The sequence below is a fragment of the Mercenaria mercenaria genome, chromosome 1 (genome assembly GCF_021730395.1).
Source record: "Mercenaria mercenaria strain notata chromosome 1, MADL_Memer_1, whole genome shotgun sequence".
NCBI classification, from domain to species: Eukaryota; Metazoa; Mollusca; class Bivalvia; order Venerida; family Veneridae; genus Mercenaria; species Mercenaria mercenaria.
Genome location: NC_069361.1, coordinates 119603636 through 119627626, shown reverse-complemented (window position 1 = coordinate 119627626; position 23991 = coordinate 119603636). Strand labels below are relative to the sequence as shown.

The 23991-nt window shown below is 33.5% G+C and overlaps 1 protein-coding gene across 1 annotated transcript; it reads right to left on the bottom strand.

Annotated features, from left to right (window-relative positions):
• Window positions 1-12052: 12052 nt before the first annotated feature.
• LOC123524901 (glycoprotein 3-alpha-L-fucosyltransferase A-like) lies at window positions 12053-20551 on the bottom strand. The gene is made up of 2 exons (XM_053522026.1): window positions 17895-20551; window positions 12053-13904 (listed from the first exon to the last, which is right to left on the bottom strand). The coding sequence occupies exon 2, from the start codon at window positions 13800-13802 to the stop codon at window positions 12879-12881; it is 924 nt and encodes a 307-aa protein (XP_053378001.1). The 5' UTR covers window positions 13803-13904; window positions 17895-20551; the 3' UTR covers window positions 12053-12878.
• Window positions 20552-23991: the final 3440 nt, after the last annotated feature.

Here is a 23991-nt window from a genome sequence, read left to right as displayed (position 1 = left end):
TTGATAAAAGTAATAGAAAGTGCTATTTCTAGGTGCATGCATGGCGCTAAATATCATGTCGACGTTGTGATTATTTATGCTTTGCTAGTCCTATTAGAACATACAACAAACTGGACTGTTTGAATACACTTACGTGAATTATGCAAAAATATGTGCATGTATACGCACCATGGCTTTATAGGATCTCTTTACGAAGTTTTTTCTTTGCAAGTCATTGGATAAGAAATGAAAACTTGATGAGAAAATGATACATGGTTACCCTTATCAAAACAGAAAATCTGCAACAGGTCCGTAAGGGATATTTGCTATGAATGTAACGGACCCGTGCAGGGGTGGAGGGGAGGGGGGGGATTACATTAATTGATTGCCTGAAAATAAGCAACATGCTTAGAGTAGAGGATATTTGGATATCTTTCCTAAGAGTTATGTATGATGATTTTATTATCAGATCGTTATCATAAATGTTAAGTCATTTCATGTGGGGTGTTAAAAAGACACCAATCCCACAAAGCAGGTTTCATATTTGAAAACAACCCTCACCTGGAAAATGTCCTTTTATTCAAGATTTATTCATCGAAATGCATAATCGTAAACAAGAGGGCCAAGATAGCCCTAGGTCGCTCACCTGAGAAACACATCATAACAATGTAAACATGTTTCCCAGATGACCCATATTTGAACTTGGCCTAGATTTCATCTAGGCAAACATTCTGACTAAATTTTATGAATATCCAATGAAAAAGTTAGCCCCTATTGCATACACAAGATTTTTATTTAATTTGACCGAGTGACCTAGTTTTTGAACCTAGATGAACCATATCCAAACTCAAACTTGATTTCATTCAAATAAATACTCTGATCAAATGGCATGAAGATCCTTTGTAAAATGCAGTCCCTACTGCATACACGATATTTTTCTTTGATTTGAACTTGTTACCTAGTTTATGACCCAAGATGACCCATATTCGAACTTGACCTAGAATTTATCAAGAAAATCATTCTGACTAAAATTCATGAGGATCAACTGAAAAATACAGCCTCTATGGCATACAAAATGTTTTTCTTTGATTCGACCCAGTGACCTAGCTTTTGATCCCAGATGGTCCATATTAAAAATCTTCCTGGAATTCATTAAGGCAATCATTCTGACTAAATTCTATAAATATCCAGTGAAATATGCAGCCACTATTGCCTACACAAGGTTTTTATTTAATTTGACCGGGTGACCTAGTTTTTGACCCCAGATTATCCATATTAAAACATGACATGCAGTCCCTATTGTATACACAAGCTTTTCCTTTGATATGACCTAGTGACCTAGTTTTTGACCCAAGATGACCCATATTCAAACTTGACCTTAACTTTATCAAGGCAATCATTCTGACCAAAACTCATGAAAATCAATTGAAAAATACAGCCTCTATAGCATACACAAGGTTTTTTTTAATTTGACCTAGTGACCCGGTTTTTAACCACAGATAACCTATTTTCGAACTTGACCTACACTTTATCAAGGTTATCATTCTGATCAACAATCATGAAGGTCAATTGAAAAATACAGCCTCTATCGCATACACAATGTTTTTCTTTTATTTGACCTAGTGACCTAGTTTTTGAACCCAGATAACTCATTTTCAAACTTCGATAAGATTTTGTCAAGGTTATTATTCTGACCAAAATTCATGAAAATCAATTGAAAAATACTGCCTTTATCGCATACACAGTGTTTTACTTTAATTTGATCTAGTGACCCGGTTTTTAATCACAGATGAACCATTTTCGAGCTTATCCTAGATTTCATCCAGATAATTATTCTGACAAAATTTCATGAAAATTAGTTGAAACATTCAGCCTCTATAGCATACACAATGTTTTTCTTTGATTTGACCTAGTGACCTAGTTTTTGATTCTAGATAAACCATTTTCGAATTTGGACAATATTTTATTAAGGTTATTTTTTTGACCAAAATTCATGAAGATCAATTGAAAAATACAACCTCTATCGCATACACAAGGTTTTTATTTGAGTTGACCGCGTGACCTAGTTTTTGACCTCAGATGGCCCATTTTCAAACCTTTCGTAGATTTTGTAAAGGTTATTAATCTGACAAAATTTCATGAAGATCAGTTGAAAAATTCAGCCTCTATCGCATACACAAACTAAATGTTGTCAGACGACAGACAGATGACAGACAGACGCCGGACATCGAGTGATCACTTAAAAAAACAAGAGGGCCAAGATTGCCCTAGGCCGCTCACCTGAGAAACACACCATAACAGTGTAAACATGTTTGACCTCGTGATTTCATGGAAACAAATATTCTGGCCAATTTTCATTAGGATTGGACGAAAAATGTGGTCTCTTAAGTATAGACAAGTATTTTATTTGATATGACCTAGTGACATAGATTTTGAACCCAGATGACCCATATTTAAACTCTTCCTAGATCTTATCAAGGCAGTCATTCTGACTAAATTTCATGAAGATCAGTTGAAAAATACAGCCTCTATCGCATACACACTGTTTTTCTTTGATTTGACGTAGTGACCTAGTTTTTGATCTAAGATGACCAATATTCGAACTCCTCCTAGACTTCATCAAGGTAATCATTCTGATTAAATTCCATGAAGGTCAACTGAAAAATAGAGCCTCTATCGCATAAAAATTGTTTTTATTTATTTGACCTAGTGACCTAGTTTTTGACCCGAGATAATCCACATTCAAATTTGACCTAGATTTTATCAAGGCAATCATTCTGTCCAAATTTCATGAAGATCAGTTGAATAATACAGGCTCTATCGCGTACACAAGGCTTTTTTTATTTGACCTAGTGACCTAGTTTTTAATCCCAGATAATCCATATTAGAACTTGACCCAGGTTTATTCATGATTTTTTTGTTTGATTTGAACAAGTGGCCTAGTTTTTGATCGCAGCTGACCCATTTTCGAACTAGACCTAGAATTCATCAAGGTTATCATTTTGATCAAATTTCATGAAGATCAATTGAAAAATATAGCCTCTATCGCATACAAGTTGTTTTTTCTTTAATTTGATCTAGTGACCTAGTTTTTAACCCCAGATGATCCATATTCAAATTCTTCCTAGACTTTATCAAGGCAATTGTTCTGACAAAATTTCATGAAGATCAATTGAAAAATACAGCCTCTATCGCATACACAAAGCTTTATTTGATTTGTCCTAGTGACCTAGTTTTTGACCCCAGATGATCCATATTCGAACTTGACCTAGATTTTATCATGGCAATCATTCTGAACATAATTCATGAAGATCATTTGAAAAATACAGCCTTTATCGCATGCACAATGTTTTTCTTTGATTTGAACTATTGAGCTAGTTTTTGATCCCAGATGATCCATTTTCGAAACTGTCCTAGATTTCATCAAGGTTATCGTTCTGACCGAAATTCATGAAGATCAATTGAAAAATACAGCCTCTATCGCATACACAATGTTTTTACTTGATTTGACCGAGTGACCTAGTTTTTGATCCCAGATGACACATTTTCGAACTTGGCCTAGATTTCATCAAAGTAATCATTCTGACCAATTCCCATTAAGATCGATTGAAAAATACAGCTTCTACCGCATACACAATGTTTTTCTTTGATTTGACCTAGTGACCTAGTTTTTCACCCCTAGCTTTTCACCACCATTTTCGAACTCGGCCTAGATTTCATCAAGGTAATCATTCTGACCAAAATTCATGAAGATCAATTGAAAAATGCAGCCTCTATCACATACACAACGTTTTTCGTTGATTTGACCTAGTGACCTAGTCTTTTGACCCCAGATGACCCATTTTCGGACTCGGCCTAGATTTCATCAAGGTAATCATTCTGACAAAAATTAAGATCAGTTGAAAATACAGCCTCTATCGCATGCACAAAGTTTTTCTTTGATTTGTCCTAGTGACCTAGTTTTTGATCCCAGATGACCCATTTTCGAACTTGACCTAGTTTTCATCAATGTTATCATTCTGACCAAACTTCATGAAGATCAATTAACAAATGCAGCCTCTAACGCAATGTTTTTTCTTGATTTGACCTAGTGACCCAATTTTTGACTCCAGATGATCCATTTTCGAACTCGGCCTAGATTTCATCAAGGTTATCATTCTGACCAATTTTCATGAAGATCAATTGAAAAATACAGCCTCTATCGCATACACAATGTTTTTTCTTTGATTTGACATAGTGACCTAGATTTTGATCCCAGATGACCCATTTTCGAACTCGGCCTAGATTTCATCAATATAATCATTCTGACTAAAATTCATGAAGATCAGTTGAAAAGTACAACTTCTTTCGCATACACAATATTTTTACGTGACTTGACCTAGTGACCTAGTTTTTGACCCCAGATGATCCATTTTCGAACTCAGCCTAGATTCTATCAAGGTAATCATTCTGACAAAAATTCATGAAGATCAATTGAAAAATTCAGCCTCTATCGCATACACAATGTTTTTCCTTTATTTGACCTATTGACCTAGTTTTTGAATCCAGATGACCCATTTTCGAATTCGACCTACATTTTATCAAGGAAATCATTCTGACCAAATTCCATGAAGATCAGTTGAAAAATACAGCCTCTATTGCATACACAAGCTAAATGTTGACGGACGACAGACGACAGACAGACGACGGACGCCGGACATCGAGCGATCAGAAAAACTCACCTGAGCTAATAAAACAAAAAATAAAACCTTAAGGTAAACTAGACTTAAGTCAGCTCCAGTTTGTGATAATGAAAATTGTTAAAGGTATGAAAGATACTTGTTAGATATTAACATCGGAAAAAGAAGTACTGAGATAACGTGGCAGGAAAATCGATAAAATGAAAATGATATTACTGTTTTAATAGTATTTCAATATACTATTGGAGCTCTTATAAACCCGCGCAATATTACCCTATTTACTTGTAAAAATGAACCAAGACAAATTTACATGTTGTTCGTGCTATGCAAGCTTACACATTTTTGTATCAATTCATAAAGGTCCACTTCAGACAAATAACCCTTAAGCAACACAAACGTTAATATGTATGCATTAAAAAGTGTCATCATTGATTCTGTACTCTCTTAACTAAATCATCATCTTGATCACCGTTACTGTAATCATCATCATCGTCATCATAATTATCATCATCATCATCATTAGCATTATCGTTATTATTATAGTTATTATTATCATCATTATTATTATTATTATTATTATTATTATTATTATTATCATGCTTTTCACGTAATTCATTGACTGAGTTTTAGAAACATTCATTATTAGAAATAGCTAGGTTAAAAGGTATTCCATCTTTACAAGATTTGGAATGACCAGAAAAATATTCTACATATAGATGAATGTTAGTATTTTTTACATGTTTAATTGTTTCAATATATAATGAATCAGTTTTTCTATCAGTCTCACCCAGAAAGGACACCTGCTCCAGAGAAACATCGTGGGAACATTTTATTGAGGTATGGAATTCATAAATGGCACTAATAGATTTTATAAGTTGATCATATGAATTGTCCCAGATCAAGAAAATATCGTCCAATAATCGGAACCATAGCGTCGGCTTCAGATCTCTTGAATTTTGAAAGTCGTTTTCAAACTTACCCATCAATACAGATGCGTATGCGGGAGCCATGGAACTACCCAATGCTGTTCCCGTACACTGACGATAATTCTCACCATCAAATTGAAAACAGAAATTCTCAAGAACAAAGTGTATCAACTCAGCTATATTTTCACTTAGAGAGTTTAGGACTGTCATTGGTTCCATCCATGAAAAACTTGCACACCCTCAGAATGCGGTATATTGGTAAACAATCAGGAGTAACTAAATACGAGATTTTGCTTTTAAAGGTGGTCAATCAGATTTAAACAACATTTAATGACATTTTTTAATTTTTGTATATTCTGGTAGAGAATTATTTCAGGAACAAAAAGACTGATTACATAGAGTTAGATTCCTATTTGAAATGTATATTTTATTATTTTTATAAAATTTTGTAATTACTCCCCTTTAATATGAAAGTATATAAAAAGCTGGGTATTTCTTTTTATTTCGATACAATGTCTAGTTTTACATTTGCATTTGATAGACATATCAACTATTGAACAATCTGAACCAAAATGCAAGTTTTAAAGCTGTGTGTAGCTTCTGAATTCATTTTTTTCCAATCTATCTTGGTTGCGCAACCAAGATAGGCAAAGGGAGGTAATAATAATTTTTCAAACTTGCGTTTCTAATGAATTCCATCTAAATACATAATTTTTAATGCAAATATTTTACAAATATATTACAATATGTCTAATATTTATACATTTCCTTAGGCAAAGTATGTTTATCAAATTTATACTTATGATAAAATAACTCTATCTTGGTTGGGCAACCAGGATAGGAAAATGAAATTTTAAAAATACCTCCAGTGAAAATCTAATTTGTATTAAGTGTTAAGTGAACATAAATGAGTGTAAATGATCAGATGCTAAAGTTTCGAACAAATCCGTTACATGGCCAAAATCTGATTATCCACCTTTAAACGTCACAGACTTAATTTTGTAACAAAGTCACTAGTATCCTTAATATAAGAAGGAACATATTGCATAATAGGTTTCAGCGCACAGTCAATGTACTCAGATATATTTTCCGTTGCTGAATTACAACCAGCGACAACTGGTCTACCTGGATAATTATGTGGAAAAATTTAGAATCATACCCCTCATGGATCTTGGGTAAAATTTAAACTGAGCGGTACGAATATTATCGGGAAAAATATCAAATTCGTCCTTAATATCCATGTGATTAACACATGTAAAAACATATTGATAAACTTGTTCTCTAGGGTCTTCTGTAAGTTTCTCATCGTATATAGAATCACTTAAATGCTGTTTCACTTCTTCTTTATAATCATTCTTATTTATTATTACAATTCTGCTAGATTATCAACTTTTTTAATAACTCTAGAACAGTCACTTGCAACTTTGTATAGAATAGTTAATTCGGCTTTAGAAATATTGCTGTACAATTTTGCCGGGTCACAACGTCAACAAAAATATAACCCTAAAGCTTGTTGTCTTGGACACTATTAAGATATATTTCACTGCGGTTTTTTTCAAAATTAATGTGAAACCTAATTGTTGGGCGGAAAATCATATGCCACCCCACATTTTCTGTAGAAATGATCTGGTACCGATCTTCATTCTTTCTTCTTCTTTGTAATATTATTCCAAATTTTAAGAATGAGATATTCACATACATTATATAAATGTATATATCAATCTAAGCGATGCCTATAAAGAACCTTAGTAATGATACTGTTGTTGTTGAATTATAATGATCGACACTATCTTCTTCCTACGGTGGCACAGAGGTGACATACGTATAAAGTAATACGTGCGCACGCACTAGTACAAAAAAACATCATCGCACATACTATAAAAAAAAAAACATCTTAGTACGTATAAAGTAATACGTGCGCACGTACTAGTATAAAAACATCGTCGTACGTATAAAGTAATTCGTGCGCACGTAATGATCAAATAATTAGCACGTTTTCCAGCATTGGTATTATTTTTCTGAACATCACCAGAACTGATGGTATTTAAACGGATATACCCCGGTTGCTGTTTTCAAATGAATATCATCCGGGAGCTATTCAAATAAAATCCCCCGATAGTGTGTCACTCAAATGAATACCATCTGAAATGATGATATTCAAAATATATATTACCTTATTTTTAGATTTTCAGTTCAAGAATAGTCTCCGTTGGTCTATTCCTATTATTCTACATTGTTTATTATGAGGTATAAAAGTGAAAATCAACCGGTAGGGTGTTGTTAAAAAACATCATTCGACCGAGTGTTTAATATAAGCAAAATATCCTAGTACTCCAAATTAACATCTCTTTTGGAAAATAATAATGTATTTACATGCAAATGAAAATAACTGTATTGTGAGAAAATGTTGTTAAAACAGCTCTTATATTGCAAGCCGTGAAATGATATAAAACAATTGTTGTCAGCTTTGCATAATAAAAATGCACTCGTGACAGTGTGATAGCGAAGCGCGACAGTACGATGGGGATGCGCAACACTATGATGTCGATGCGCAGCAGTGCAATGGCAAAGAGTGACAGAATGGCATCGTACTGTCGTCGTATCGTCATCGTACTGTCGCTTTTCGCCCTCGTACCATCATACCTTCGGGTTTCCCGTTAACAGAGAGTAGGCGCTGGCCCTAACGGAACACCGTAAATCCCATATTAAAATCAAATACTAATAAAGTTGATGAAGATTTTTATCATATGATGCGCTTTTTCACAAGAGTGATTCAATCATAATCTTGTATAAAAATCGAATGCTAATAAAGTTTATCATAACTGAGATAAAAACCAAAAGTTCGCAGCTCAAAGCTAGTCTAGACTTCTTTTTTTCTGTTATAATTCGAATTATAAGTGTTAGTTTGTTATATTTCAGTATATGCTTTCATTAAACGTATATTTTTATGACAATATGTTGACAACATGGTCCATAGTAAAAGTTTTCTGAAATCGTCCAACATTAAAAATACCTCCAAATAACGTTGCGTTTGAGCTTGAGGTGGGGAAATAAAACTGGTCCGACTGGAAAAACAAAATAGGTGGCATACATTTTTTTTGTTTATCAAACACAAGTCAATACATTTGCGCATTTATGATTAAAATTTGAACAAAAATCCTCGATTTTTTAAAAGGCTATACTCGAAAAACGGACAATATTTCAGCCAAACTCTATGTTACGCTTGATGTAAGTCTGACGCTTTTATCTGCATAATCTTAACGTACGTCATAGATCATTCATGCCATCTGTATCAAAGAAAAGCATTTTTAAGTCTTTTCAAAATATATGAATTTCATACGTGTCCGCTTCCAACTAAAACAGGGATATGCTAAAACCTTAGAGAAACAGTGAAAATGACGCCAAGAAATGACGTCCAAAAAGTGCCATTACTGGCCAAGTTTGATAGTGTACCAAAGAAATGTGGCTTGGATTAGGGCCAAACGGAAAACGAGAATAAATCAGAAATATTCTCATTTTTCATAGATCTATCTAAATTTTTGTTAAATGTCGCACTCCTCCTTAAGCTGGCTCCAATTTGTGATACTGAAAATTGTTAAGGTATGACAGATACTTGTTAGAAAATAACATTGGTAAAACAAGTATCGAGATAACCAACCAGGAAAAACGATAAAATGAAGATGATTTTTCTTTTTTAATAGTATTTGATATACTAGTAAAGCTCTTATAAAACCCGCGCAATATTACCCTATGTACTTGCAAAGATGAACCAAAATGGATTTTCCTGGAACATTACATGTTGTTCGTGCTATACAAGCTTACGCAATTTTATATCAATCAATAAATTTCAACTTCAGATGAATAACCCTTTACCAAAACAAAATTTTATATGTATGCAATAAAAAAATCATAGTTGATTTTGAACTCTCTTCCCTTAATCATCATCATCATCATCATCATTAACATTATCATCAATTTTATCATGATAATTATTGCTTATTTTATCATTTTTATTATTTTGATGATGATGATGATTATTATTATGCTTTCCAATTAAATAAATGTACTGAATTCTTCCATTAGATAAAATTCCATATCTTCACTACAAATGTGAAGCTATGTCCCCTTGAAGGTGAAAAAAAACCTTAGAAATGAGCCATAATAGCGAGATATGACGGACGGTCATTGATTATCTCACCCTGCTGATCCTGTAGTACACCAAGCTACCAAGTTCTTAAATCTCGAACCATTATCTCAAACCCTTGGGAAGTTATGGTCCATTGAAGGTGATTCGTTTAAGATATATAAATATTTAAATTCAAAATAAAAATATTTTTGCCTAATATATGACCGACGGTCATTGATTATGTCCAACAGCTGATCCCGTCGTACACCATGGATGCAGTTGCATACATGGATAGTAAGTGGGGTGGGTGGGGGGGTAATAGGCCTGCAACGTACTGAAAGTTCGAACCAATACCCCAACCTCTGACAAAGTTATGCCCCTTAGTTCAAAAGAAAGCAGTACGGTCTTTGACCTATGATCTCTGACCCTGAACGACCTCGCTCGAGCCTCACAGGGTTGTAGCCTGGACTCTGACAAGTTCAACGGTACCTCAACCATAATTCTAACACCAGGCCTTCCCAACATGCCCCTCTATTTAGCTTCATTTAGCCAAAATAGCGTTAAGTCCGATAAAATGGTGCCACGTTCGAGCCTACATTTCAGACAGACCGACCGGTGGATTTGGACCGAACCTTTTTTTGGTCCTTTACGCGAAGACCTAATATCATATAATGTTTTATGATACACGACTCTTTAGCTGCAATCCGAAGCTAAATGATTAAAGCCTTAAAGCAGTATAACTTATGTGTTAGAGTAAACAGAAGTAAAAAATAGAGTTACGGGATTTTTCAAAAAGCGAAAATATCAATATCTGTTTCCAAAGAGTTTGCCGTTGGATAAGAATCGAAACTATTTCATTCCTTCATTTGAAAAATCATTTTACGTTAATATCGCACTCCATTAATTTTCTCCACTTTTTGAGGTGAATAAATTCGTAAGAAAAATGCTGTTAAAAATTGAAGAATTTAGTGTTCTACTGTAGTTGTACGTTTCATAGAACGTGCACGGACGGACAGATTTTGCTCGGAATAGTTTCATTCAATAGAGGTAACGTCTGTCTACAGTTACAGGCTTTCTTAGCTCTTATTTAATATATGTACCGAACTTCTAGCAGGTCCGACCCAAGGAGCCTATCCTTCAGATCTAGACTGCTTGATACCTTTTCTGAATAGTACTGTAAAAGGGCTTTACAGACATGTTAATGGCTTAGATAAATATTAATGAGATTTGAAGAAAGTTAAAGTATAAAATTTAGTTGTTTTTTTTTTTTTTTTTTTTTTTTGTTTTTTTTTTTCAAAAAAGTGCAAACACATTTGTTTGTTTGTTCTTTTTTTTTCTTCGGCTATTACTTCATCATTGTTTGGGTTATAATCATTATAATCATGTTTTATATCCATTTGTAGCCCAAAAGTATAACAGCAGGGTATAGTATTTTGCAAAATTTGGAGTTATTGATCTTAGATACCAAATATGGTCTTAATCCGACATGGGCAATCAAGTAAGCCAAAATTTGACCTCTGAATGATAAAAAATGTGGCCAAAAAACTCTGCTGTAAACATAGGGTTACCATGCTTTTATTTATGTTATGTAACATTACGGAGAAGTAACAATATTGTATGTTGCAATTATCGCCCCTTACCAAAGGCCCATAAACCCTACCCATATGGTCCGATAACTTTTGTCAAAATTAGGGTGGACACTTTTGGCTGACATTTTTCACAGATAGGAGACATATTACACATATTGGATGACATATTTCACAAGTCGTGAAAAGGATTTTGTGCCAATCTTCTTTTTTCTTTCTCTTTGTAATATTGTTTAGATTTTTTTAAGAATAAGATGGTCACATACATTAGAAAAAATGAATATATCAGATAAAGAATCTGAGTAATGATGCTGTTGTTGTTGAGTTATTATTAAAAACTGAACAATAATGATCATTACTATTTTCTTCCCATAATATGACACTAAATTTGACGATATGATAGTAAAGTATGATGATTTTATTATTGGATCATCATCATCAGTGGAATAAATACGATCGACTCTAAGTCCTTTCCATAGAAAATGTGGAGTGTTATATAAACATTCGTCCAACCAAAAAGGTTTCACATTTGACAACAACCCGCATCTGGAAAATGTCGTTTTATTTAAGATATATTCACCAAAACGGATAATCGTAAAAAAAAAACGTAAGGTAAATTAGTCATAAGCTGGTTCCAATTTGTGATAGTAGGAATTGCTAAAAGTATGAAAGATAATTGTTCGGAAATAACATTGGTAAAAGAAGAACCAAGATAAATTAGCAGGAAAAACAAAAATGAAGATGAAATTACTCTTTGAATAGTATTTTTATGTACCAGTAAAGTTGTTATGAAACCAGTTCAATACCTCCCTATTTACTTGTAAAAAATGAATCAAGACGATTTTCCTGGACGTTTCATGTTGTTTGTAAATCATGTGCTATGCAAGCTTACACCTTTTTGTATCAATCAATTAAGGTCAACTTCAAGATGCATAATCCTTTAGCAATACGAACATTAGTATGGATGCAACAAAAAGTCATTGTTGATTCTGTTCTTTCTTGAATTATCATCATCATATATCATCATCATCATCATCATCATCATCATCATCAGTATCATCATCATCAACAACATCAATAACATTATTATTATTATCAATATCATTATTATAAGATTTTTCAATATTTCACGAGAAACAGACAATGCATGTTATTATCATTTTATTATTTCAACATTTCTAATTTATTAAGATTAATAATAATTTGATTTAATGCTAAAACTTAAATGCAATATCTAAATAAGACCTTTTTATGTGGCATATGTTCTAAATATATAAATCTTGATATATCTGTTTCAACAATTTTTCAAATATTCACAATAAATATTGGTACTTTTTGCATACATATACCATTAATAAAACAATAAAGAACACTGTGCACAATGACATTTATGAGACATTATATGTCATTTTAAGATTCCTGATGCAATATTTCAGAAATAAATGATTTTTGAGGACTAGTTTCTAAGTTTAATATCTGAACAGACTACTTATTCCGCATCAATGATTTGTTGGATTTTGTTTAAAGCATTATACTGTGTTGAAATTACGCCTGTTAACAAGGATATTATCACATATATTCATCAAACGTCTGTTACATCTTGCGGTTTGAGACAAGGCTGAGATCCGAATGCCCACTCTTGAATGTTTTTAATAGTTTTTGAATATCTGTCCTTGAAATTCATTCTCTCACATATATCACACAATGCTCTCTTGTAAACATGTAAATACCCAGGTGAATAAAACTGACTCTTTCGTTTAAGCATTTCAGCATATTCATCGACACTGAGATTTTTCAAGTAGGTTCCAAGATCCTTGATTGACTTGAAATCTTCTGTTGCTAAATATGTTCCTTTAGGAAATAGTGTTTTTGTTTCCCTTTTACTCCCGCCTCGTGTCAACATAATCAGATCATAATTGAAGTTATCATAAAACTTTTCCGTGATATACTGATGACATAAAGCGTTCTCAAATGCTAAATAAAATTTGTAAGTTGTATTCAAAATTTGAAAGCAGTTTTCATCATGTGTGAAGTGAATTCCACAGTCCCACTTTTTACCACACCGTCCTAAAATATCAACATCAATATATCTTTTCAACTGGTCAACATACTCTTGTCTTTTCGAATGTGTTTTGCAGTGTGACGTTATCATCAAAAGTGTTTTATTTCTATTTAGGGCTAATGACTTGAAGTCTCTCCTCTCCTCGTGTTTGCGTTTTAGTATTTCTCCATATGGTAGAAATATGTCTGTGTTATCCCTGTCATATGTCATTGTCCAGTTGAATGTATATTCTGTATTTCTATACCACCAATTCCCACCAGCACCATATGTAAGTGGGGACTCGTGAGCACCAAAAATCCAAACTTGGCCGTTTTGACGTGTAAAATCAAGATATCGCGGCATAAATCGGCCATCAAATATAATTGCATGGCTTCTATTTGCATCCGTTTTATCAAAACTCATTTTACAATTGCTGTATTTACATGTTCTGAATCCACTTATCATTGCATACTTACGGTGAATTCTGATAAAAGCGGGTGGATTATACCAAAGTATTTCAAACGTCCAGTTGCTAGTTTTATTTGCAACCTTTATGTTCCCTAAACTCTGGAAAAATATATTGAAGTTCCATTTATAGTTTACTAAAGTAGTATACTACTTTAAGAAACTATTAATCTAGTCAAAACAAATTGTTCCATATTCAGGTAGTTCTGCACGTTTGATAAACCTGAAGTTATGGCGCAACGTCATTTATCCGAAAAAAACGTAGAACCAAAGTCTTGAGTCAGCGTACGTAAATGAAAACTATTTTATAAATTAAATGTACCCGATGATAAAATATATTACAAGGGTAACGTTACTTCCTTTCTAAAGTTAACTTAAAAGCAGCTCAAAATGTACGCTGTTTTAAATAATGGGCAAATAACTAAAGAAAAAGGCCAAAGATTTTTAAATTTTATTTCACCGTATTATAGGAAATGTATTTATACGTGACATTGAGAATTTCAATTACAATCTATATTGCAGAAAAATAATCACGAAAATATTGTAAAAATTGTATTTTTCTCATAGGCTCCCATTATGAAAACCTGTGTGAGGTCAAAAATTTTCAAATTAGTCTTTTGTATTTGCCGAACTCGTTTAAATAAATTCTTCAATGTTGATCCAAACGTGCAGAACTACCTTAGTTCTTTGTTTGTGTAATCTTTATTGTATTTAGCAGAATTATTTGTACCCTTTGTGTAATCTTTATGGTATGTAGCAGAAACAATTGGGCTGAACTAATTCTAAATTTTTAAGTCTTTGAAATTCTTATGGTCTTTAGCAGAACAATTTGCACTGAAATTTCTATATCAACTCGTAGTTTGTGTAATCTTTATGATCTTTAAGAGAACAATTTATACGAAATTAATTTTTAGTTTGTGTATTTGTTCTTATTTTGTGTAATCTTAATGATCTTTATTAGTCCCCTACTGCTTGAACACAATTTCCGGAACTATAGGAATGAGCTTTTCCGTCCGTCATTCCTTTCGTCTGAATTTAGAGATTTTAATATTACTTGGCACAAATGTTCCCTATAAGAAGACGACTTATCATGCGCAAAATCCCAACCTCTGGCTCGAAGGTCCATGTCACAATTAGAGGTCAAATGTAAACCGGGCTTTTTTCCCTGTCAGGTCCATAATAGTAGGATTTTAATATTACTTGGCACAAAATTACCTCATAACAAGACAATATGCAATGCACAACTTTCACATCTCTAGCTCTAATGTCAAGGTAACACTTGGCAGTCAAATGTTAAATGGCATGTACAGGCTCTGTTTCGTGTCCGGTCCATAACTCTGTCATTCATCGAGGGATTTTAATATAACTTGGCACAAATATTTTCCAAGATGAGGCGATATGTCGTGCGCAGATCCCTTGTACAAAGGTCAAGGTCACAGTTTGCAGTCAAAAGTCATCAGGATTATTCCAGTCCGGTCGTTAACTTTGCCATCCATGAAGGGATATTACTCGGTACACATGTATCCCATAATAGGACAATATGCCATGCAAAACTTTGAGACTCCTAGCTCAAAGGTCAAGGTCACACTTGGCAGTCAAATATTAAGATGGCCTGAACAGGATCTGTTTCGCATCCAGTCCAGAACTCCGCCATCCATCTAGGGATTGAACTATTACTTTGCATAAATGTTCCCCATGATGAGACGACGGTGTCATGCGCAACACCCAAAATCCTAGCTTATAGGTGAAGGTCAGACTTGGAGATCAAATGCCAATAGGATTTTTTCCTGTCCTGTCTATAACTTTGTCATAAAAAGCAGGATGTGCATATCAGTTGCAACAAGGGTTCCCTTGGATGAGACAACATGTCATGCGCAAAATCCGGGCCTTTAACTTAAATGTCTACGTCGCATTTTGAAGTCAAACGCCAAAAAGGGTTTATTTCCTGTCCAGTCTGAAACTCAACAATTATTAAGATGATTTTAATATTACTTGACACACGCTATCGAGTGTCATGCGGCGCAAGAACCAGGTATCTCGGTCTGAGGTCAAGTTCACACTTAGAGGCCAAAAGTCAGATACAAGAATGACTTTTTCCAGATCATTTCTTCTTCATGCATGGAAGAACTTTATGTAACTTGGTTGGGTGCGCACCATAAACCGGTTTAAGCTCCCCAGTGGTGTTTTGCCACTGGCCGTTCCAAGGCGGTGCCCCACTGTGTTCCTTTGTTTGTTCGTTTTGTCCACTTGTGTTGGCTTTGTGTGTGTGCGCGTGTATGTGTGTGTGCGTTTGTGGTGTGCACGTCTGCGTGCTGTGGGTTTTGTTTTGGGGAGGTTGCGTTTCTGGTACGTGGCATTCCCTGTTTGATATTTGTCTTCTTTTTTTTTTGGCACAAATGTTCACCACCATTAGACACCCTTGTTACTTATTTTTAAAAAGTTTATATTGTAACTTTTTATTACTCGTAGGAAAAAGGCGAGAAAACTCCTCTGTGGTACAGCATGCATGCTATATCCAATTTTCTGGTGTACTTTGACCTATCTCTGCCAGTTATAAAATTAGCTCTGGACTTGCATTATAAAGATTTTTTTATACGCTCGTTTGACGTTTTATGGGAACGTCCCTGGCCGGCGGGTGGGCGGCGTCCACAGACTTTGTCCAGAGCATATCTTCTTCATGCATGGAGGGATTTCGATGTAACTTGACACAATTGTTCACGTTCACGTGACGGATTGTTTTGCAGTTAGCCAGGTCACTAGGTCTAAGGTCAAGGTCACACTTAGAAGTCAAATGTCAAATTAATGAATGACTTTGTCCGGAGCTTATCTTCTTCATGCATGGAGGGATTTTAATGTATCTTGGCACAATTGTTCACCATCATGAGGCGGAGTGACATACACATGAGCCAGGTCCCTAGGTCTAAGGTCAAGGTCAAACATATAGGTCAAAGGATACAAGAATGAAAACCTTTTTCGGACCATTTCTTCTTCATGCATGGAGGGATTTTGTAATTACTTGGCACAAATGTTCAACACCATGAGAAAAACATAATGTAAATATCAGTTGGCACAAGTATTCACCTGGATGAGACAACGTTTCATGCGCAAAACCCGGGTCCTTAGCTGAAAGGTTAACATCACACTTTGAAGCCAAAGGCGAAAGGGTTTATTTCCTGTCCAGTCTGAAACTCAACAATCCTTAAAATGATTTTATTATTACTTGGTACACATTCCGCCATGAGATGGAGTGTCATGCACAAGATCCAGATCCCTCGGTCTAAGGCCAAGGTCATACTTAGAGGCCAAAGATCAGATGAAAGAATGACTTTGTCCAGAGCATTTATTCTCATGCATGGAGGGATTTTGACGTTACTTGGCACAATTGTACACCATCATGAGAAGGAATGTCATGCGTAAGGACCAGGTCTCTAGTTTAAAATTACTTCCCTTTGTTGTTACTATAAATAGCTTATATTGTAACTTTCTATTACTGGCCGTAGAGAAAATACAAGACCATTTTTCGGTAGTACAACATGCATGTTACATCCAATTTTAAAGTGAATTTTGACCTATCTCTACCTGATAAGGGTTTTTTGTGAACTAATATTTTTTTTTTAAATTTACTTCCGTTAGTTGTTACTTTTATTTTTTGGTTGGGTTTAACGTCGCACCGACACATTTTAGGTCATATGGCGACTTTCCAGCTTTGATGGTGGAGGAAGACCCCAGGTGCCCCTCCGTGCATTATTTCATCACGAGCGGGCACCTGGTTAGAACCACCGACCTTCCGTAAGCCAGCTGGATGGTTTCCTCACATGAAGAATTCAACGCCCCGAGTGAGGCTCGAACCCACATCGATGAGGGGCAAGTGATTTGAAGTATGTGACCTTAACCACTCGACCACGGAGGCCCCCGTTAGTTGTTACTATAGATAACTTATGTTGTAACTATTTTATAATTGACCATGACCACTTTTCTGTGGTACAATATTGATGTTACTTTAAAATGTTAGGTGTATTTTAATGTATATCTGCCTGATAAGGAATATTTTGTTGATTTTGAAAAATAACAAATAGAATAATTACTACACACCTATAGAATTAAAATTCCATTTGCAAGTACAGGTGCTATAGGAGTTTGCTATGACGGGCGTATGTTGTGACATTCTCGCACTCTTGTTAGGATAAATTTCCCTTTGTTGTTACTGCAAATAACATATATCATATAACTTTTTATAATTTGCCAACAAAATCCATATGCAGATACAGTGGCTAGTGTAAAGAAATTTGGTAATACGGGCGTATAATGTGACATTCTGGCACTCTTGTAAATATTTATAGATGTTATAAAATAATGAACAACGGTGTGTGGTTTGTTATAACATATTGTATATTATATATAATACAATATTGTTTATACATCTTTGACAAATATCAGTTCATTATGTTATACTGCAGTCAAGAAGAATTTGGTGCCTTACAGTAGGGGACTTTGTATTGCATGGCAATACTTCATCCACTTGTTATTATCAAACTCAGTGAGTTATGGGAATCTAATAACGAGAGGAAATAGCATTCATTTGACGCAATTTGACGAAGTTATTGTTTAAGGAGGTTTACTTCGCACTGTCAGTCTGTTTAGTGCAATGTTAAAGAAAAAATACTTGCTGCACTTATTTGGCTGTCCATCCATAATTTGGACATTTTAACAATTGTCTCAGAGCTGTACACGAACGATAGTAACACACACGGGAAGATACCAATCAGCACCTGAAAAGCAGCGTAATACAACCATACAAATACTACAAAATTCCAGTCAAAACTACATTTATAAATATACTAACAAAATATGCGCAAAGGTTCTTTGGAAGCATATAATACAATCAAGAAATATAATTGTAGACTCGGTTTGACTGAGTTAATTCATGATGGGTAATGAAATGTGCAGCAACGGTCACGACATCTAGCAGCGGCTTAAGCGGATTTCTATTATTAGTAAAATTAAAGTTATGCCTGACCCCAAAAGACAAGCAAAAACTAATTTGAGTTTAAGCAAGGGGAGACATTTTAAAGGCGCCGCACGGCTGTTATAAATTGCTGTTTTGTCTATGAAAAGATCCGTTCGTAGCATAGAACGCATCCAAACAACATAATAGTATGTTCGGTTTGATGAGTGCTATCTCGATAAATATCAGACTGTCTGAAAAGATTGCATCAAAGTACTTTAAGCAAACCATTAAGTCAGTAGATATTTTGCCATAAGCGAACTCATTATTATTAACATTTAGCTATTTTTGGTTTCATGGTCCATTTTTTCTAAAAAAAAAAGAACATTTTAATCTTAAGTTTGAAACTGATACAGCAAATATATACGTTAAACAATTACATTAATTTAAAAATCACACTCTTACCTTTATTGTGATTTTAATGCAAAATAAATTTACATATTGAAACAAATGCCTTAACTAATTTATTAAATATTCCCGATCGTACTGTAACTTGATATCTCATGCTTGCGATCTGTGGTTGATCATATTATTAAAAACATATCCGTGCTACACCGCACTTGTTTATATTGAATAGAAAGTCAAAGCTGTTCTCACCAATTACCATACCATTTTAAATGTGAGACTGCACTGCCTGGAGAGAGCTGTCATTGGATACAACAATAAATTCCATAATAATGAAAATATCAGAAACAATTCATTTTAAATTGTGATGAAATGTTTGCTCACAAAAGAACTATCCTTTTACTGAACGAAAGTAAAGATAACACCAGGGAAATGTTATAAGGTACATAGTTTGTTTTATGAAATAACTTGCAATATAGTTAAAAGCTTACAATAATTTATTGTAAGATGACGCATTTTGGCACAACACATTCCACACGTTTTTGAGAGGTAATCAATAAGAGCGTTTGGTCTTATAGATATACCTTTCATATCTGTTGAAATTTTATTTCATGTTTTGCTTCTGCAGTATAGTACTGTGTACATGTATCGCACTGATCTTAGGAATGCAAAAAGATAAATTTAAGTAGACATTAAACATCGTTTAGGCACAGATTACACTGTTCCTAGAAACTCTCTGTTTATGTCTTTTCTTGTACAATGTCCAACCGCTCTTATTACAGAATTTACATGATCTTTTACAAGAGGCCTCTGGTCACATCTGGTTTTATTATGAGGAACATGTTTTCAGCGCTTGTCAAACCTTTTGTAACAGTCATCTTCTTTCCTTTCATGGCACTTTCAATAATTGAATTGCACACTACAAGAGTTGCCATGAAATAGGATTTACAGACCACAACACTTTTCAATGTGAAGACTATATTTCATAGAAACTTGCTTCTCTTTTGGAACTGCTATGTCTTTTCTTGCTAGACCTCTACTGTTTAGCGGTTTGTCTGTTCTGTCTGTATGCTCTGCAATTATGTCATGCCGTCGAAATATTCCTGCTCACGGGTTTAATCTGTTCTTTAATATATACATAAACGTGCTTTTAATATTTTTGCCTTTTCTCAATATTTTGGCTGGTAAATCGTTTCCTGTAACGTGCGTTTATCGTTTCCTGTAACGTTTGATGGTCCTCTGCCTTGAATGTCGGATTTTTTTACCTTTTTGACACTTTTTTCTCTTACATTGTTCTAAAGTTTATCTCTTGTTTTTCTATTTGTGCCGATATTACTTAGCTGATATTTACCGTCGGATGAATTCATGTCATTTCCAGAGTAATTGTCAGTTCTCCATCTCTTCGTAAAGTGACCACTTGGGAATTGTTTACATTCTTTGTTTTTCTAGGGTCATGACCTCATTAGCTTCTCCCGGCAAATTCATTTTTTTTTTTGCCAGCTACTTTAAATCATTTTTTTTTTGAAATTATACTTCACACTTTTTGTTTTAAAAAATAAAAACACCAATTGATATAGAATGTTTCATTGTGTATTTATGCAATTTCTTCATAACTTTTTATACAGTAGTTTATTTAAATTTTTGAAAAAAAAGGCTCTCTAGTGTGAAACATGCATAACTTATACAAAAACCTGCCCCAGCGCCATCTTCTTGCTTTTATATGACATTTGGGGGTTTAAATAAAACTAGAAAGGTAATTTTGGTTTTATTCAATACTTTTAAAAAATCACATATGTTCATATAAATTTCAGAACAAGTGTAAATGACAAATTTGTTCTTAAGAAACAAAGAAAAAGTCATTTTTGAAGATTTTCATAGAAATTTAATTTTGGTTTAATTTTGGTTGTAACCCCTCGAAATATACAGTCACTTTACATTAAATCTGATCAAATATGCATTATGTATTGAATAGACAACAAGTAATCGATTTTTACCATGTTACAAAATGTTGTAAATGAACATTCAATAAAATGCATTTAATCATTAATCTCACCGACACTATAGCAATATTATATGATAAGCGACCGGTGCACTTTTTGATGTTCATATAAGGAAGCAAACTAACGAGATTTAGATCAACAATCTCGTTTGCATTTATGACTATCTTAAGTATTGACTTCCGCATGCTTTCATTTCAAAATATGTTTCGTCATATTTTCTTTTTTCTTTGTTCCAGTTTTCTAAATAAAACTAAAAAATCAAACTTGTCTAAAAAATGAAACGCAGTTATCTAGATTAAAAAGAACACTTATAAATCACTTGAAACCACATTTAAAATGTTTGCCCTCGCGGATAAGAGGAATGTTTCATAAAAAAGGCCAAAAAACAAAAAGAAAACAAAAACAACATACATGCCATATTGTTAAAAAGGTTCTGATGTTCTGTTGTTATATTGTGTACGAGGGGCTATCGGAAAGTTTGTGGACAAGTTTAATATTTTTAGCTTACATCGCAGAATTCTCCAATTTGGTTTGCATTTTATTTCGAGTTTATGTGAAATAGTTTCCTTTTGCAACTCACAACGTTCATTTGATATAGCTGAGTAAATGTCAAATGGCGTAGTTCAAATATATATAAAATTATTGTTTGATGTCTAAATAACACTCCATTATATAGTTTTACGCGTTACGTCATTTGCACAATTTGACGCCACTTGAGCGTAAATATGTCCTTTCAATTCAAAATGTTACACTTGCATTACGTATTTGCATCGCAATTCGCGCTACCACCAAACCAACGCTAGACACTATTTTTCAATAGATAGGGTCCATTTAGGCATGTGCAAATGAAAAAAAAATCTGACTATATTGGAATAAAACACGCTTAAAATGTTGGCTAATATCAGCTGAGTGTATTCCTAAGATTTCTTATGCAATAATCCAACGGTTTGAGATACACTAGTTTGATGATCATAATGTATTGTTGTAATTTAATATCATTTAAACCTCCACTGAATGACACCCTTCTAGTAACACTTCATAATTTTTGTTCAGGCGTTAAAAATAGTAAATAAAAACTATTCTTCTATTTCAAAAATATGTTTGTTAATCTGAAAGACATCATGCATGTTTCCTTTCTGTTGCATTGGTCATTTTAATAAATGATATATTGCCGCATTATTTTTGTCTGACTTGCTATGGTTGATTTTGAAAGGTTAGATATTTTACAGAATAAATAAAAATCAAAAGTTCGACGTTTGTTGTATTTCAAACAGTTCAGCATAAATTATAATACCTCTTTTTGAAAGGAATTATATCCAAAGACATATATGTGTATAGATAAAGTAATAATTCAACATAAGGATAAACATTTTTAAAGTAACGGCAGTTTATTTAAACTCTTTTAAACATGTTACACATACCTAAGATAATAACCATCCAGTAAAGTCATATTTCTATACTCATTTAACTTAAAACCCAAATTTGATATATATCCATGTCTTTAACTGTTTTTCATTTGTTTGTTTGTTTGTCAACATGTCATTTTACGTTTTCTTACAAACGGTGCAGTCCAATATTATAGACTTAATATATAAAATCTCATTAAACAACATGTAAGTGAAATATATAGTAATACTTGTATTCTGTGAAATATTTTCAAGTTTGATAAATGAAACGTATGAGTATTCTTAAAAAGTATACACAAATATTTAAAAAACACCAGCCTTACAGGTAACGAATGTTTATGGTAAAGAAGGGTTTAAAACACATGTAGCAATTCCTATTGCATATTTATTCTCTTACATAAAATAATGTTTAAAGTCTCTTTAACTGCTAACTATTATCAACTTGACCAATGTAGAAATAACAAAATCCTGCTGTATCAGGCACTCTTGTTTCATGCTTTTAATTATATGCATAACTTGTAACATACTCTTCGTAACATCTTACAACATTCTCTCTATCCTGAACTTTCTCTTACTTTTCCCGGTAGCATTTAGAGATTCTGTTTTACATAGAATTTCTTTGTTTTTGACACATTTTCTATCTTCCACGGCTGACGACTGCAACATATGTTTACGTGATTTCATGAACGTAATTTCTGACTTCGTCTTCTTCGATATCTACCACTTTCCAACAAAAGTTGTCCGTAAGACAGCACGCCCGACTTTTCTCACTACTTGTCTCTGAATAAGAGATTCGCTGGTAAAAACTTTATAAAATTTCAAAACAACTGAATTAAAAAGGGACATAACTCTGTCAAAAGTAATTGGTGTTGTATCTCCTGGTGTAGACTTTAATATATATATAACTATGTTAAGTTTCAAGTCAAAAGCTTTGAAAGTAACAGGCTTATTTGACTTTAACAAAAACTTAAACCAAAATTCTAAGTTAAAAAGATGCATAACAATGTCAAAATTTAAATCGGATCCATGTACATTGTTTCTCCTAATGAAGACTTTGATAGTTAATAATCATTTTAAGTTCCAAGTCAAAAGCTTCGATAGTAACAGAGATATTAGTCTTTATCAAAATCTTTAACAACAATAATCTTAGTAAAAGATCAAAATTCAAATCAGAGTTATTGATATTGTGTCTCCTGGTGTAGACTTTCACAGTAGATAACTTTATTTAGTTTCAGGTCAAAAGCTTTGATAGTAATAGACATATTTGACTTTATCAAAAGCTTTATTAGAAAAATTTCAGTTAAAAATATATTGAACTCTGTCGTTCAAAATTTCAAATAGGATTTATGTATATGTATTATTTCTCCTGGTGTAGAATTTGATAGTTAATAACTGTTTTAAGTTTCAAGTCAAAAGTTATGATAGTAAAAGAG

What these genes read in the sequence shown, in the direction of transcription:
- LOC123524901 (XM_053522026.1), bottom strand. Translation starts at nt 13,802, where the DNA reads ATGATAAGTGGATTCAGAACATGTAAATACAGCAATTGTAAAATGAGT.